A 16263-nucleotide genomic window follows, 5' to 3' on the forward strand; every position below is an offset into this window, starting at 1 on the left:
CCTTGCACCTAAAGCACCAAGACCAAAGTAATAAACAATCAATCAATCAATAAATAACAAATAAAAAAAGAAGTCCTACCTTAGGGAATGCAGCGGGCCGCCGATGGCGCCCATTCGGCCAGGGATAGGAGCGGCGTGCTTCGGGCCCCTCCCACACAGCCTGCAGAGCATCGCAGAGATTCGGGCTGCGAGGAGCTACTGCACATATGCGCACACTCTAGCGTGCATGTGCAGAGGTCTCGGCTGTTTTCAGCACCGGGACCTGGCTCCGCCCCCCACTGGATGTGCTGCGTCACGCCGAGGCCGAAGACGTCCTGAGGAGCGGGGAGAATTGGAAGGTAACTTTTCGGCGCCCTTTTTAGTCTAGAAAGTCGGCGCACCTCACGGAGGCGTTTTTACAAGGGGTGGTGGAGTGGGGGGTGGAACTTGGGCCCTATATTACTGCAAATAGTTTTGAGATTTTATTATATGAAAAAATTGCACAAAGTTGAATGAGAACATCCAGACTGTAAACTGGCTCCATTAGGCTTTATTTATCTAATTACAAAACACACAGAATTATGAGATGATCATTTATTATCGAGGTTTGTGTCTTTTATGATTGTCAGTTCATTATTACACTCTCAGTGCACAGAAAGTATATCAATTTTAAGATAAATGCTATGTTCTGTAGTACCTACAAACAGGGCTAATAGTTACATACAGGACATTTTACAAAAACCTGGATTGTGCAAAACAGCATCATACATATAATGGAACAAAGGTTCCATTCTAACATCATATTGAATGCTAACTACAAGCATGGCAATACAGTTTCCCTCTTCATAATCAAGAAGCTATAGAATAATCAATTGCAAAAGATAGTTAATTAGCTATTCAAATTGCTTTCACATATTCATAGCAGGCTAATAAATATTAAGTAGATAACTGCTATTAAATGAGAAATCCTTTTTGTTTGAAATCTTGTTTGCTTGTACATTCAATATGTGAAGATTGGAGCATGAAGTAGGGTGCGCACACAAGCCTTACAGGAAGGATATAGCTGTCTTCCTTCTAATACAAAAATGCAAACTGATTCTGCCTGTGTGCTATCCTGAGTTGGGAACCACTGGACCAGCAGAGGATTTTACTTATCACAGTTAATGGCATCAGTTTAAAAAATATAAAATAAATAAATAACAAGGCTGATCAAGCAAGTATAACGAGAGGTGCTTAGTAATGATTGACCCTTACTGTTCAAAGGAATGAAATTCCGCAGGGGGGAATCTACGTCGTTTTTCCCCCGGGGTTTCAGTGACTTTTCCGCCAAGGTTATGGCAGGAGACCGGAAGAACTCCCATAGAAATTGATCACCAAAGTGTTTACGCACTGATAGTAGGGTAGGACTGACAACAGTGCATTTAAAGTGATAATAATTGACTAAAGTTTGTAGCCATAGACATCCCAAGTCTCTAATTGATAGTATAAATTTTGATGTTGCTTTTGGTGACTCTGTTGACGGAGTGTCTACTCCTTGGAAAACAATAGGTTCTGATGACTGGAGTGAGTAAATGAATTGCCCCTCTCTCCTGACGGATTGTCGAGATGCTTGAGAAGATTGAGTGGTACAGTGGCAATATTACCAAATATAGGACTGCTTCTAAAAAATATAGCAGGGTTCAAACTGTAGGATGCAATATTCAAACACTTGGATCAAAGATTGATTAAAAAAAACCACCAGTAGGATTTCAATTAAAAAATACTGCCCTTATTTCTCCACACAAATAGAAAAATACTCTTAATTTTTCACTGGCGCCACTTTTGATTTCTGCAACACACAGCATCACACTAACCCTGTGTAAAAATTAGGGTTCCTACAATAAGCAGAACAAAGCAGAAAAGATTAGGGAATAAATTTGCAAAAAAAAAAAATCCACTGCCAAATTTGGTCATTGGCCTAATTACTTTGAATGTATGTAACAGCCCTATTTGACTGAATTTAAATTCCAATGGAAAAGAAAATTGGGCATGGTGTAAACGAGCTGGCAATTTGCTCTCCGCCCGTATTGCTATTGACCAATTTCATTCCCTTTTTTTCTAAGGAATGGTCTGAATATTTTTGTTGTGGCTCCTATTGTACCTGTGCTGTCGGGCCATTTGATGTTTGAATCCAGCCCAAATGTGCAATGAACCCAGTTTGCTTGCATTTAATTTCTGTCTTTTGGCACAATTGTCTTTTCAAATATTCTTTTCGAATATTGTGACAAAGATTAAGAATAAAACTCTTCTTGGAACTGCTTTAGCGTCTGGACAGGTAAATGAGGCCTGTGCCAGGTTCAGTCCGGACTCCCAGGATGTAGATTTCTAATCGAAGCTCCAGTTGGCAGCAAGAGGCTTGGGCTTTTTCAAGTTGCCTGTGCTGTTGAAGGTTCTCCTCATTGAGTGTAGTGAGCTGTAGGTAATCAAAAAAAATCAGTCAGTTTTTTTTTCCTACAAGGTATGTGGGTAAGCAGACCACATGTTTACCTCAAATATTAGTAAAATAAACTGAATTCCCTGGTGAATACAATTATTTTTTCAGACCACTGGTGGGTCACTCATAGGCTGCTCATCATTGTTTTATAATGACCGAGTTATATATTACTCTGCTGCTCAGTTTGGATCGGCATGTAATGTGGCCTGGCCTTTAAAGCCACATTCCCTAACTGCTATCGATACCTTTACTACCGTGAGGTCAATTAGAAGTTAATTACTGTAAATTAACTCCTATTTCTCATCTACATGTTGCCCCTTGGCGACATCCTCCGAAAACACAGCGTTAGTTTCCACATGTACCCCGATGACACCCAGCTCTACCTCACTACCACTTCTCTTGACCCCTCCACGGTCTCTAAATTGTCAGACTGCTTATCCGACATCCAGTTTTGTATGAGCAGAAATTTTCTCCAATTGAATATTGGGAAGACCAAAGGCATTGTTTTCAGTCCCTGCCACAAACTCCGTTCCATAGCCATTGACTCCATCCTCTCCCCAACTTCTGTCTGATGCTGAACCACACTGTTCACAACCTTGGTGTTATATTTGACTCTGAAATGAGCTTTCGAACACATATCCACAGCATAACTAAGATCATCCCAATGTTGGGGAAGTCCAGAACCAGGGGTCACAGTCTAAGGATAAAGGGTAAGCCATTTAGGACCGAGATGAGGAGAAATTTCTTCACCCAGTGAGTGGTGAACCTGTGGAATTCTCTACCACAGAAAGTTGTTGAGGCCAATTCACTAAATATATTCAAAAAGGAGTTAGATGTAGTCCTTACTACTAGGGGGATCAAGGGGTATGGCGAGAAAACAGGAATGGGGTACTGAAGTTGCATGTTCAGCCATGAACTCATTGATTGGCGGTGCAGGCTCAAAGGGCCGAATGGTCTACTCCTGCACCTATTTTCTATGTTTCTATCTATTTCCACCTTCATAACATCACTTGTCTCCGCCCTTGCCTCAGCTCATCCGCTGCTGAAGCCCTCATCCATGCCTTTGTTATCTCTGGATTTGACTATTCCAACGCGCTCCTGGCTAACCTCCCACATTCTACTCTACATAAACTCGGCTGCCCGTGTCCTAACTCGCACCAAGTCCTGCTCATCCATCATCCCTGTGCTCGCTGATCTACATTGGCTTTCAGTTAAGCAATGCATCGATTTCAAAATTCTCATCTTTATTTTGAAATCCCAACATGGCCTCTCGCCCCGCCCCATCTCTCTAATCTCCTCCAGCTCGATCCCCCCCCCCACACCCCCCGAGATGTCTGCGCTCCTCTAATTCTGCCCTCTTGAGTATCCCTGATTATAATTGCTCATCCATTGGTGGCCGTGCCTTCTGTTGCCTAGGCCCCAAGCTTTGGAATTCCTTGCCTAAACCTCTCTTTCTTCCTTCAAGATGCTCCTTAAAACCTACCTCTTTGACCAAGCTTTTGGTTACTTGCGCTAATTTCTACCTATGTGGCTCAGTGTCAAATTGTTTTATCTCACAATACTCCTGTGAAGCGCCTTGGAATGTTTCACTATGTTAAAGGCGCTATATAAATACAAGTTGTTGTTGTAGTGAAGAAGCTCGCAGGTGAGGAAGTACTTGTAGATTTATGGCTCCAGGTAGGAGCCATTTATTTTCTACTTTCCACTTTGAAATATGATGTGAGAAGTGTGAAGTCTTATTTAAAAAAAATAATAAAAATGACCTGGCCTTTGTAAAAAGTTTGTTGGAATTGAAATCATTGCTACTTATCCATAGTTAATATATATCAGAGTTCCTGTATTAAATTAATTTATATGCATGTGTTATCATGTTCAGCACAATACGCAATGGATAGTAAAAGAATGTGATGTGGGTGAAATATTTCCTCTCGGCGCTAGGTGTTGCAAAATCATAAACCAGTTTCTATAAACACGCTTATCATTAAGCTGCACTGAAAAAATGATCTCGCATGATAGGTTGATGTAAGCTTTTTAAATCTGCTTCTGTACCATATTACTTGCTGCATTTAACATACACAAGAATAAATGATTATGCTTTGTGTAGTCGGATAGGTGTAAAATGATCACTTTGCAGATTAGGAGGTGCTTGTAGATTTTGGGCTCCAGGTAAAAATAAATATTTGGCACCTTGAAATATAGGGATTGATTTTCACTCCTTGGCAGGAATATGGCTCTCCCGTCCTAGAGTGGCAGTAGGGTTGCTCAGCCGACAGTTAAAATCAGGTGACACGGAGGCGGTCACTGGGAACTAGTTGGAATGTTCCCGGCACAAGCATTGGATTGCTTGGGGAGGGGAATCGCAATGGGGAGGAGAGGGGAATGCCCCGGGTAGGAGAGGCACTCTTGTGTTGGCCACAGGAAACCCGTTTAAAAAAAAATCTACACTTACTCGGGTCTCTTCTGGCCCTGGATCCTGATCCCAAGAGCTTTGCTCAGGCCTCAAGTAAAAATAGCAGTTGAGCCCCGATGACATTATCGAAGTCTGATCTGCATATTTAAAGAAGGTCCCCGTTGGCTTCAGGTGGGTGTCCTTGCAGTTAGATAGGGTTGGAACAGAATCCCCTGCTCCACTTTAACTCTCGGTTTCTGCTGGGCAGGGGTTAAAATGAGCCTCATGTTGTCTGAAGTGTATCGCCTCACATTTAAAAAAATATATAATGAAAGTGATTGGAATTTGTAGAATTTGCTGGAATTGAAGAACAGAGAAAGCAATAGCTGACACACCTACAGCACGCAGTACAGTGCTGGGTAAAATATCAGTTAAGTAAAAATGCACATCTTCAGGACTTGTCAGGAACAAATAATCAAAATCAAGCACACTTATTTTTGACTGCGTATCACCTGTCTTGAGCCCCATAAGCATATATTTGTGTTATGAGGACTTAAATTCATAGCTTCTGCTCGGAATTGTATTCTTCAATTACCACAGTTGTGCTGTTTTTTATACCATGTATTTGGAATCTGTTCAGTGCCTTTCAAATACAAATCCAACACAAATGTGCAATGTAAAATGGGCAAGTGCATATTCATGATTATCCTGTAACACTGATATGTGCAGAAAGGCAAGCTCAAGGTGAAAGCAAATCAAAACAAGTGTCCCCAATTCATATCTTTTTCCTGATTTTTGTGGTCTATGTCCTTGATTGATTGGTTTAAAGACTGAGATGTATGAATGCACAGACTTAACTAGAAGGGGATATTTGTTAACAGTGTGTACAGCTTTTTTTGTTATTGGGGTTGCCATTATAGAAAGAGTTGCTGTAGAAATGTATCACATTTTGGTCCAGCGTATGAAAATGAAATGGATATTGTTTCCTTCATGCCTAAAACATGACGACAATCTGATTACAAAACCAATAGCACAGGTTGCACCTGGCTGGAGGTGTTGCATTCTGTCACATCCTTGTTATGTTTTCAGTACGACATCACAAACACACACAGGCTTCTGGACTGGAGTCAGCAAGGTCCAGGTGGCTGACCGGAGAGCGGGCTGGTCCTGCGGGAGCGATGAAGTCGGGTCGTGAGAGCGGTGAGGTCGGGGCGAGGTCGCAGCGCGGGAGCAGCGAGGTCGGGGCGCGGGGGTGGACGGGAAATTGTGGAGCGACGTGATCGGGGCCCAGGGGAGGCGTGGGTTCATCGGCCCAGAAGAGGTGAAGGCCCAGGGGTAGCATGGGCCAGCCCACACTGCGATATGTGTGAACACTGGGTCCATGCAGCAGAGCTGGTCTTCAGTTGTCTTCGTTAATCCTTGCCACTGGACCAAGACCAAGTTCTGTCAAGCCTGTGGGGTGTCTGGCATGCATCGGCTACCACATGTTAAAAAAATCCACGCAGAAGCATCTTCCACACTTCAACATGTTGTTTGGGACCTGGAATATTCGGTCCTTCATTGAAACACCTGTGAACTCATCCCTTTTTGGTGTGGAAGCAAGTCATCCTTGATACGAGGGACCGCCGATAACACAGGCTTTAAGATGGCTGATAACTTCAGGAAGCCAGTCACCTGACTTGTTCCCTCTTTATTGTTGTAAACAGCAATGGCTGCAATGCCACAGTAGTCCACTGGGTGGAGCCTCTGTATAGTACAATCCTCTCTCCTAGTTCTGAAACTATACTATAAAAAATGTACATGGAGATGGGAAAAATATTTCTATAATACACATCTTTCACAAATGAAAATGATCACATTTTGTACTATTTAGATAACACAATCATATTCTACTGAAGGTGCTGTATTCCCTTTGCCATGACAATTATTTTTTCTTTTAAAAAGCTTTGGGATTTGTTTGCATAATATGTTTGGCATAAAGTAGAACTACAAGCGATTTGCACCAGTGTTCGTTACAGGTAAGTGATGTTTTATTGCTTCTGGATGAGTTTGACGTAAATTATGAAAGGCAGTTGCAAGTAAGAAGAGTGCTATTAACTAAGACATATTTGTTTAACAGCTTGTCTAAGTGCCCGTCATTATTTATAATGTATGCAGACGTTTGATATTAAAGTGCTCAACATGGTGAAAGCATCATTTGTTGAGTATAAAATAGACAGCATAGATAAGTCATCAATTCTAAAATGTGAACACGTTCAGAGATGGTATAATTGCAGCAATATTCAAATGAAACATTTAGAAAATGTGACATTTTTTGTGAAATCTAATTGTTTTTTTCATGGTTCATAATCATCAAAGTGATCGTGAGCTCGTGAGATAGGACGCTTTGTACTTGCTGACAGAACTGAATACTCTCAGGTTAGTTATGACATGAATGTGTTACAGCATGAATCTCCCTACATTGGACTGACAATGTAACTGACCCAAAGGTCTGAAGAAAATCCCCTTGAGACTGATATCCACATCTTTAATTCTTACTCCCAGTATCGAATATATTTTATCATTGTCAAATTTAGGAATACTGTGTGGGGTGAGCAATATAACTGATTTATTACTTTTAGATCTGTGTAACGGTAACTGTTAACCATTTTATAGGGGCTGAAATCGCCCCACGCCCCGATTGGGGGCGGTAACCTTCCGGGGCCGGGACTTTTATCGGCTGGCCTGAAAGGCATGGTGTGGAATTGGGCTTTGCGCCCCAGAAAGGAGGCGGAGTGCTGTCTCAGGCACCCCACCTCATTGGCGGGGCGCTCCCGGGGTGGCAGTGCGGCGTTGAGTTAAAGGGGAGGGCCACTGCACACTCTGCAGGCCCTTTGGTGGCTGCCACTGGGCCACCAGGGACGCGTTCAACTGGGCCAGTGGTCCGGCACCCATAAGGGAGTGCTGGGCTGCATGATGGCGGCCTGGTTGAGGCGAGAGCCGCCACTGTTGAGCCGACCGACAAAATAAAATGGTGGCTCGGGGCAGATGTCCACCAGCTTCACGCCCCACGAAGCACGCGTTGACATCCACCCGCGCCAGCCTCGCAAGGGAATGATGACGTCATTGCCTGTTGCGCGCCGGCCTGGGGGTGCTAATCACATGACGCTAATCGGCGTGTGCTTACGGCACATCACCCCCAAAACCTCCGGGGCAATTTTGCCCGAGGCACTACCGCCGCCCGGCCCCGGGCGAAAAGGCCATTGCACCCCATTAGCGCCTCCCGGGGGCACAAACAAGGGGCAATTTTTGCCCCATAGAGTCCAATAACTTCTGAGGAATGCACCTCAGAAGTGAGTTCCCAGAATGTGAATTAGTACTTTTTCATACACCATTCTAGCTTGCCCATCAAGATCTTCAATAGGTACACAAGTGGTTCAGTTGTACCACAGCTATTACTGCTGATGGGTCAGAGCATACAAACAGGCCGTTCGGGCCTCCTCCCAGCTTATTCTATCTCACCTTATGAATATATCCTTCTATTTCTTTCTCACTCATGTACTATCCAGCTTCCACTTAAACTTCCTGTTAAATGCATCTATGCTATTCACCTCAACTCTGAGTGACAAAGTTTGTCCTGAATTCCTTATTGGATTTATTGGTGACTATCCTGTATTTGTGGCCCCCAGTTTTGGACTCCCCTACAAATAGAAACATACATAATTTCATAATTTTAAAGACCTTTCTCAGCCTTCTTTATAGCGAAAAGATCCCCAGCTTGGTCAATTTTTTCCTGATAATTATAACCTCTTAGTTCTGGTATCATCCTTGTAAATCTTTTTTATACCTTCTCCAGTGCATCTGTATTCTTTTCGTCAAGCTCAAAGAACAAGGTGGTGGGCCATCTCAGAGACTCCCCCTGCGGGACAAGCGAATGTCTCATGACTCTCCGGCTCACCCTAGCCCGGAACCAGTGCGCCAGTCATCAGCACGTACGCCCAACAGCCTCCTTGATAAAGTGCATCCCCACCGGCACCTGGGAATCCCTGGCCAAAGACCACCCTAAGTGGAGGAAGAGCATCCGGGAGGGCGCTGAGCATCTTGAGTCTCATCACCGAGAGCATGCAGAAACCAAGCGCAGACAGCGGAAGAAACATGCAGCAAACCAGACTACCCACCCACCCTTTCCTTCAACGACTGTCTGTCCCACCTGTGACAGAGACTGTAATTCCCGCATTGGATTGTACAGTCACCTGAGAACTCACTTTGAGTGGAAGCAAGTTTTCCTCGATTTCGAGAGACTGCCTATGATGATGATGATTCTTTTCCTAATATGGAGACCAGAACTGAGCACAATACTCTAAGTTGCAGTTGGAGACCTGTCAACAGCCCAGCGATCTTGAAGCGGAAAAGCACCTATGCCTAGGAAATGCACCTTATGGCTAGAACATGCTACACAGTTCACATTAGTTTATCCAAGCCACAAGAGTAGCAAGTTCCTTCTGGGAGGCAGAACAACCAAAATGGAATCCTGATCATCCTCATTCTCAATCATACGCCAACATTTTCAGGGAAGTCAAGGCCCGATTGGGAGACAAGAAGAAAGCCATCATCCTAGGCAGTCCCTCAAAACGAGGATGACTTGCTTCCACACCGAAAAGGGATGAGTTCACAGGTGTTTCAATGAAGGACCTAATATTCCAGATCCCGAACTACATCTTGAAGGGTGGAAGATGCGTGTGCGTGGATTTTTTTAATGTGTGGTGACCGTTGCACACCAGCCACCACACGGGCTTGACAGAGCTAGGTCTTGGTCCAGTGGCAAGGATTAACCAAGACAAGTGGAGAACAGCTCTGCTGCACGGACCTAGTGCACACACGTATTGCAGTGTGGGCTGGCCCATGCTGTCCCTGGGTCCTCGCCTCTCCTGGGCCCTGATCACATCCCTCTACGAACTCTTGCCGCTTCTTTGCCCTGACCTCGCCACTCCTGCTGTACCTGCCTGCACTGCAGTCAGCCATCGCCCTCCTGCAGCAGCACGCGCTGCTCCCTCCAGTGGCATGCTGCCACACGCTGCTCCCTCTAATGGCCCCGGCCTGCTGATGGTCTTGCAGGCCGGGACCGTTCCAATTTCCAGGCCTGGTTGCCGCAATGTTAAAGTAGGGTCTAGTTGTCATACCAGTGGGAGTCAAACCTTGGTCAAAAATTTAACATTGGCAAGAAAAAAAAATAGAATTTATCAGATCTGAAACAGACTGAGTGAATGCAATAAAAGTGCCCAGACTGACCACAACATAAAGTGCAGTCAAAATACTGAATATGCATGATGAAATACATACACTAGAATGACCAGTATCTCCCAATTTCCATTATCCTGGGGAGGCGGGAGGAGGATAAGAGCAGCCATGATGGTAGATAATAGGGATTTCTCTGTATTCCACTCTCCATCTCATGGACTGAATCTCAGGGACGTGCCCATATCATGCGATTCGACAACATGCAACAAAACAGCTCACATGCAAAGACTGAAACAAAATAATCTTGGCAATACAATTAAAGTTTGGATTCTGGGGTTCCAACGGGTAAAAATTTAGTATCGGCCTGTTTGGGGACAGTAACAGTTGGGAGGCGCGACACTTGGCGCCAGGCACGGAAGTCCCCCCTCTCCAAAAATTCGGGCCAGCGTTCTGTTTAATGATTTAGCGTTCCACCTGCCTTCCTGGGGCGCTAACGGGGCGGACGCATCAGCAGCACCGTGCACAGGACCGCGCAGCGCCGCCATGTCCGCGGAGGGGCCCTTAAAGGGAAGGGCCCACGCTGCCGACTCTACAAATAAAAATGGGACCTACCTGGACCACGATGGAGCAGGGGCGCGGCATGGCATGAGTGGCCCAGCACTCCAGCTGAGTGATCGTGGCCAGGACCCCGTGAAGAAAGCGGAGCAGCAGCGGGAAAACCCAATGTAGTGTATTTAGGCACCTTTAGTAATGACTCCACGAGGCAGGGTATGGTGCTTTAACTGTGCAGACCTGCAGTCTTTTATTAGCAGCTCCTGAGTGCTGACAACAAGCTGTGTGTTCCTTTTTATACTGGGTTACCTGCCGTGTGCAGGCATCCCCTGGGTCTCCAGCAACCGCACCCTCTAGTGTACCGGTAAGGTGTGTACAGTACAAGGGTACATTCAATGTTGCATACAGTGTTACAGACATCACACAGTAAACAGGCATGCATACACAACACCCAAGGTAAGTTTCTTTGTGTATATTCCCTCAGCCACCTTGCTTTTAAATTTTGCCCTGGTACTGGCCAGCCGCCCAAGCCACACCTCCTGAGCTGCCGGTGTTTTCTGCAGGGGGCGAAAGTGAATTTCGGGGCTGGGGTGAAGCGTGCTGTAACACCGTCACGATCTCTGAGCACAGGAGATCAGGGCGCAACGCTGGCGCTAAACTTCCGCACCACATGGCGGGAGTCGTTAGCAGCGCTGCGCCCCGTCGGTAATGTCTGTGAGGCGCAAATGAGTTGAATTTCTAGCCCTAAATGTTTGAACATTGGCAAAGGGCTGTTTACTGCTATAATTTAAAAAGTATGCTGTTAAAGGAAGTTCCTTTAAATTATTAAACAATATCAATTAAAACTGAGAGCACACTAGTAATTAACAAAATTCAGCCTCAAGATATAAATAGGATCCTAAAGTGCACTTCAATTTTACACTTGTCCAAGTTTTACAGGGTCGTCAGTAGGCAACACCGAGGGTTATACTGCTCATTTGCACCATTCCCAAATAGGAGAAAACAGGTCTCTGTGCCTGCATACTTAAACATATGTAGAGAAAACATGGGCTTTTTCACTGGCTCCTTCTTAACATTAGCTTTAAGCTAACTCTCAAATGTTTCTCAGAAACAACATAAATCAAGAGAGACATCAGGAATAGATTATATCATGATTTTTGAGTGTGGCGCTCGGCTGATTCTTTGGGTTCCGTGTCACTAATCACCCCTGTTAAGCAAGCGCCATGTTCCCTATGATTGAGAGTGTGTCCTCTTCTGCCCAAAATCTATCTAAACGATAGCATGACATGGGTTTGTAACACAGAACCTTGCTGCACATACCAAATACTGGAATAATGCAGCTCTGTCGTGTGCTCTGTCGTCTTTATGGAAGTTGGACAGTATAGCGCGCTATTCAGAAGGTAATGATGGTCAGAGCTGGGGTTAGAACAGGAGAATTCTGAAATTTAATCAGCTGGTATGGTTAGCCCTCGAGTCAATTAAAGAATTCGAATGTACCCTAATTTTAAGGACCCATCAGATCTGCAAGTAGTGCTTCAAACCGAGAATTCTGATCGAAATATCCTCTCTTGCTGTGTTCTATGTTGGTTTCGTGGTGTTTTGCCTGATCAGAGCCAATTATCGCAGATTTTCAACTTTTCTCAGTTATTCATTTCCTAAACTAGTTCATATTCTGCAGAATTCTTCTTTCTTAATAATTGTTTCCCCTGTGATTCTCTCCTGTGGATCAACATTTTTAACTGTTTCTTTTTTTAAGTGACATTTACTGCTTATTGCAATGAACTCTAAATGCCTGTTAAATTTTCAATCATAATCATAAGGGTTATTGTTGTAACTGAACAGAGTGCACTGTTCTGAGATCCAAACTCACTTTGAATTTTCTGCAATGGATTCCTTTATGGTGCTGTAATGATCATTTCCCTTGACAAAAAGTGTACCAGCCTACAGCTTTCTTTTTCTGGTGATGCTCTCACAGACATCTAAGGAAAAGGTGAGCTTACACTCAGCAATCCAATGCAGAGTAACAACAATGCTCGCACAGCGCTACAATGGTACTCTTATTATAATGCTCTCTTGCTGGCTTCTCCACACGAGTCAGGACTGTGGAGAGGTTCTGATAGCTTGGAGTTTTATTGTACCTCATCAAGATTTGTGAGGAATTACTAAACAAACCAAAACCTTAGTCATAAAATATTTAGGCAACCTGTATGCAATTTCCAGTATCTGTAGCACGGCACAGTTAGACAACGACTGGTAATAATGGTCGGTGGGTTTTCGGCTCACATGACTGTAATTAGGATGAGCTCCTTTGTATAACAGGAATTATCTGTAACCTTTGGCCTGTGTTGAGATAACAAATCTCAGTCAGATTATATGGCTGTAAAATCTAGAACAAATTTTCTAAAAATTGATTTAAAATCTGAGATGACGGTGCTCCGGCTGACATACCAGTACACATCAGAGGCAGAAACAAGCTGGAAGAAACTTAGGTTATCGATAGAAAACAAACAGTTCCTATAAATTTGAACGCAAAGAAATGCGGAAACCATGAAAAATAAAGGGGCCGAATTTGGCCTCCTGTGCAGTGCTAATGGGCGCAAATGGTTTTTTGCCTGGGCGCGGTGATAACTGTGTCCTCTGCGGAATTGGGCGGGTGGTTTTGCGGAGGTGCTAAGAGGTAGTGTCTCACTCCTGTCAGTAGTGCCGCGCTTGGCTATGCCCGCCGATGATATCATCGCCGTGCGCAGTGCCCGTTACTGCCCTGGAAGTTAAATTTGGCCAGGCACCTTTACTGACCAAATGACTGCTTCAGCTGTCGAGTTGCAGTCGAAGTCGGCTGGAGGAGCACTATTTAAAGGCGCCATCTTTACTAACAATGTTTGTCAGCCAATACTCTGTGCAGCTTGCGAACACACAGGCAGAGTGGCTGGTGGACAGATTGCAATGATTTTCAATTCAAGGGCTGTTCTGCCTCCGAACTATTCCCTTGTTTTATTGAGGGCAGATTTGAAACCAGAACTTTTGTATCATTTCATGGGGGCTGTGATGGCACATGACCTCCTGCTGCAACGTCACCGTTAGAGGCTACTGAGTCGGAGACAAAGGCTGAGACAAATGCAGGGAGCAGGACAGGAAGCAAGGCAGGGAGAAAGACAGCAAAATGTGTTCAGAGGGAGAAGGCTCAACAGGGCTGGCAACAGGAGACCTTACCTCCCAGGGTATTCTGGCAGAAGTTCTCCTATATTAATTTCACTGAGGAACAGTAGCCCAGAATTTGCGGTCGGAGGCTTCCCGTGGGCGGATTCCTCTGACCGCAAAAACTTCTACGAAAGTACCTGTTGTTCCCAGAGTTTCAAAGACTTCTGGTCCTGGGTCTCTATGCAAAGGCCTACTTGGAGAGGCTCATGTATCCCAGAAGCGTATGCACCACTGGGATCACATGGGCCTGCCCGACCTATCAGAGTTGGGGTATTCCCATTCATAGGTATGGCGATTCCAATCACCATAACTATGAATGGGAATACCCCCAAAACATACAAGCACTTAAGATAAATTTAAAATAAACATCACATATTTAAAAATGAATCAAGATGGAATTTAATTAATTATGTAAAACAAAAACTAAATTTTTGTAAAATAAATTTACATGTATTAAAGGGTCTAAAAATAAACTTGGCTTATTTTATAGCATTTAAAATGTTTAAATTATTGAAAAAAAAAATATTATTCTGTGCTTTAAAAGTCTTACGATGACGCCTGCTCTTATCAGTTGTAAGCATTTCGCGGGCATTCACTGGACAGGAGTTAGGTAAATAGCCCAACTCTCCGCCCGCGGAAGCCATTTACTTTCGAATGCGGTGGATCTGTCAAGAGGATTCTTGACCAATCGCAAGTGCCTAAACCCGGAACTTGCGGCATCACTACAGGCGCATGTGCACCTCGTACTGGCCTGTAGGGGCGACGAATTCCGTGCCAGTGTGTGCGAAGACTGCGCTTCAGCAAGGACATGGTCACAGAGCACTGCCATCTACTGCAACCAGACCTCGAGCCTCAGATCAGGGTGAGGATGGCTCTCTCAGTCTAGGTCACCATCGCGCTCAATTTTTACGCAAATGGATCCTTCCAGGGTGTGACAGAAGACATCTCCATTGTTCCATCCGCGAGGTCACAGATGCTCTGTGCAGAAGAAGGAATTGCATCTCCTTCCCCATGACCAGAGAGAAGCAGCACGAATGTGCACGTGGCATCGTCAGGATAGTGAACTTCCCCATGGTGCAGGGTGCCATTGACTGCACCCACATCGCTTGGCGAGCACCGCATCACAATCCCAAGGTCTTCTGTAACTGCAAAGTTCCACTCACTGTGCAGCTGGTGTGCGACCACACTGTCAATGCCCGCTATCTTGGCAGTGCCTTCATCCTGCATCAGACCAGTGTGCCAGACCTCTTCCAGCCACCACATCAAGCTTGTGACTGGCTGCTCGAAGACAAGGGCTATCTGTTCACCACGTGGCTCATGATTCCCCTCCGCAACCCCAACATTCCTGCCCAGCTCTCATTCAGTGAGAGCAATGCCTCCACCAGGAACATCATTGAGCAGACCATCGGTTCCGCTGCCTTGTTTGCTTGGGAGGAGTCCTCCAATACTCACCTGATCTGAGCGGCTGTCCCTATTCGTCGTTGTCTGCTGCATGCTGTACAACCTGGCCATCATGAGGGCATAACCATTACCACAAGGCATAGCTGCACCACCTGAGGAGGAGGAGCAGCAATACCAGCGATGGAGGAGGCAGCCACTCAATTGCGATTTTGCAAGGGCGGTCCATGACCATCTCATCAGACTTCGGTTCCACTGAATACCATCCCACTTTCCGGTTCCTCTGGACGTCCCCATCGCCACCTCAATTTGCCCTTCCATAACGAAGCTGAAATGAGAAACAACAGCAAAGTTGAAATATTCCAATCAAAATTTATATAACAACAATAAACAGTTTCATCATGTATTTAATAATCACCCTTGTGCATTTCCTTTGCTTTAACTATTCTAGTGCTCCTCCGCAGTGTGTCCTCTGTGGCTGTAGCACGGCTGGTGGAAGGCTGCTGTGTGTCTGGGCCAGAGACTACAGATGGCCTTGCAGGACGCCTTCAACCAGCTCTGGGCCTGGAAGGCCCGGCTTTAGACTGCATCACCTCGGCTGGGCGTGGCAGTCTGGCCGACAGGCAGCAACAAGTGTAATGGCGGAGTAGCAGTGGTCGGATCAGAAATGCTGGCATCGTGAGAGAGGACAGCGGGTTCCTGCTCCACTGACCCACTGCCACTCCCCCGGGGCAGCACCTCGGCATCCCCACTAATCTGCTGGAGCAGTTTGGTGGGCTGCTGCTACACCGTGAGATCCGCGGTGGACTGTGGTAGACCAGCGACAATGGCAGCAGTCAGAGCACGTGTGGCATCCAGCTGAGACTGCATGACAGCACCAAGATGTTTCATTGCTTCCGCCTGTCAATATGAGGTCTGGATCCGCACATGTCTCTGGCTGTCCACCATCGTCTGCAGACTGGCAATGATGAGCTCCATGGTGTGCGCAGAGCTCTGTGCCATGCTGGAGGCAGACTCCTCCACACTCCTTACCACTGCCAACAGGCTCTCGAGCACC

The 16263-nt window shown here is 45.4% G+C and overlaps 1 protein-coding gene across 3 annotated transcripts in view; it reads right to left on the reverse strand.

Annotated features, from left to right (window-relative positions):
- Positions 1 to 954: 954 nt before the first annotated feature.
- LOC139278942 (early endosome antigen 1) overlaps positions 955 to 16263 on the reverse strand; it is a 1017310-nt gene continuing 1002001 nt past the window's right edge. For all 3 annotated transcript variants that reach the window (XM_070898220.1, XM_070898221.1, XM_070898219.1), the window contains one exon: positions 955 to 2431. In XM_070898220.1, the coding sequence (XP_070754321.1) occupies positions 2344 to 2431 (88 nt within the window). In that variant the 3' untranslated portion in view covers positions 955 to 2343. The remainder of the gene's footprint in view (positions 2432 to 16263) is intronic.

The sequence above is a fragment of the Pristiophorus japonicus genome, chromosome 13 (genome assembly GCF_044704955.1).
Source record: "Pristiophorus japonicus isolate sPriJap1 chromosome 13, sPriJap1.hap1, whole genome shotgun sequence".
NCBI classification, from domain to species: Eukaryota; Metazoa; Chordata; class Chondrichthyes; family Pristiophoridae; genus Pristiophorus; species Pristiophorus japonicus.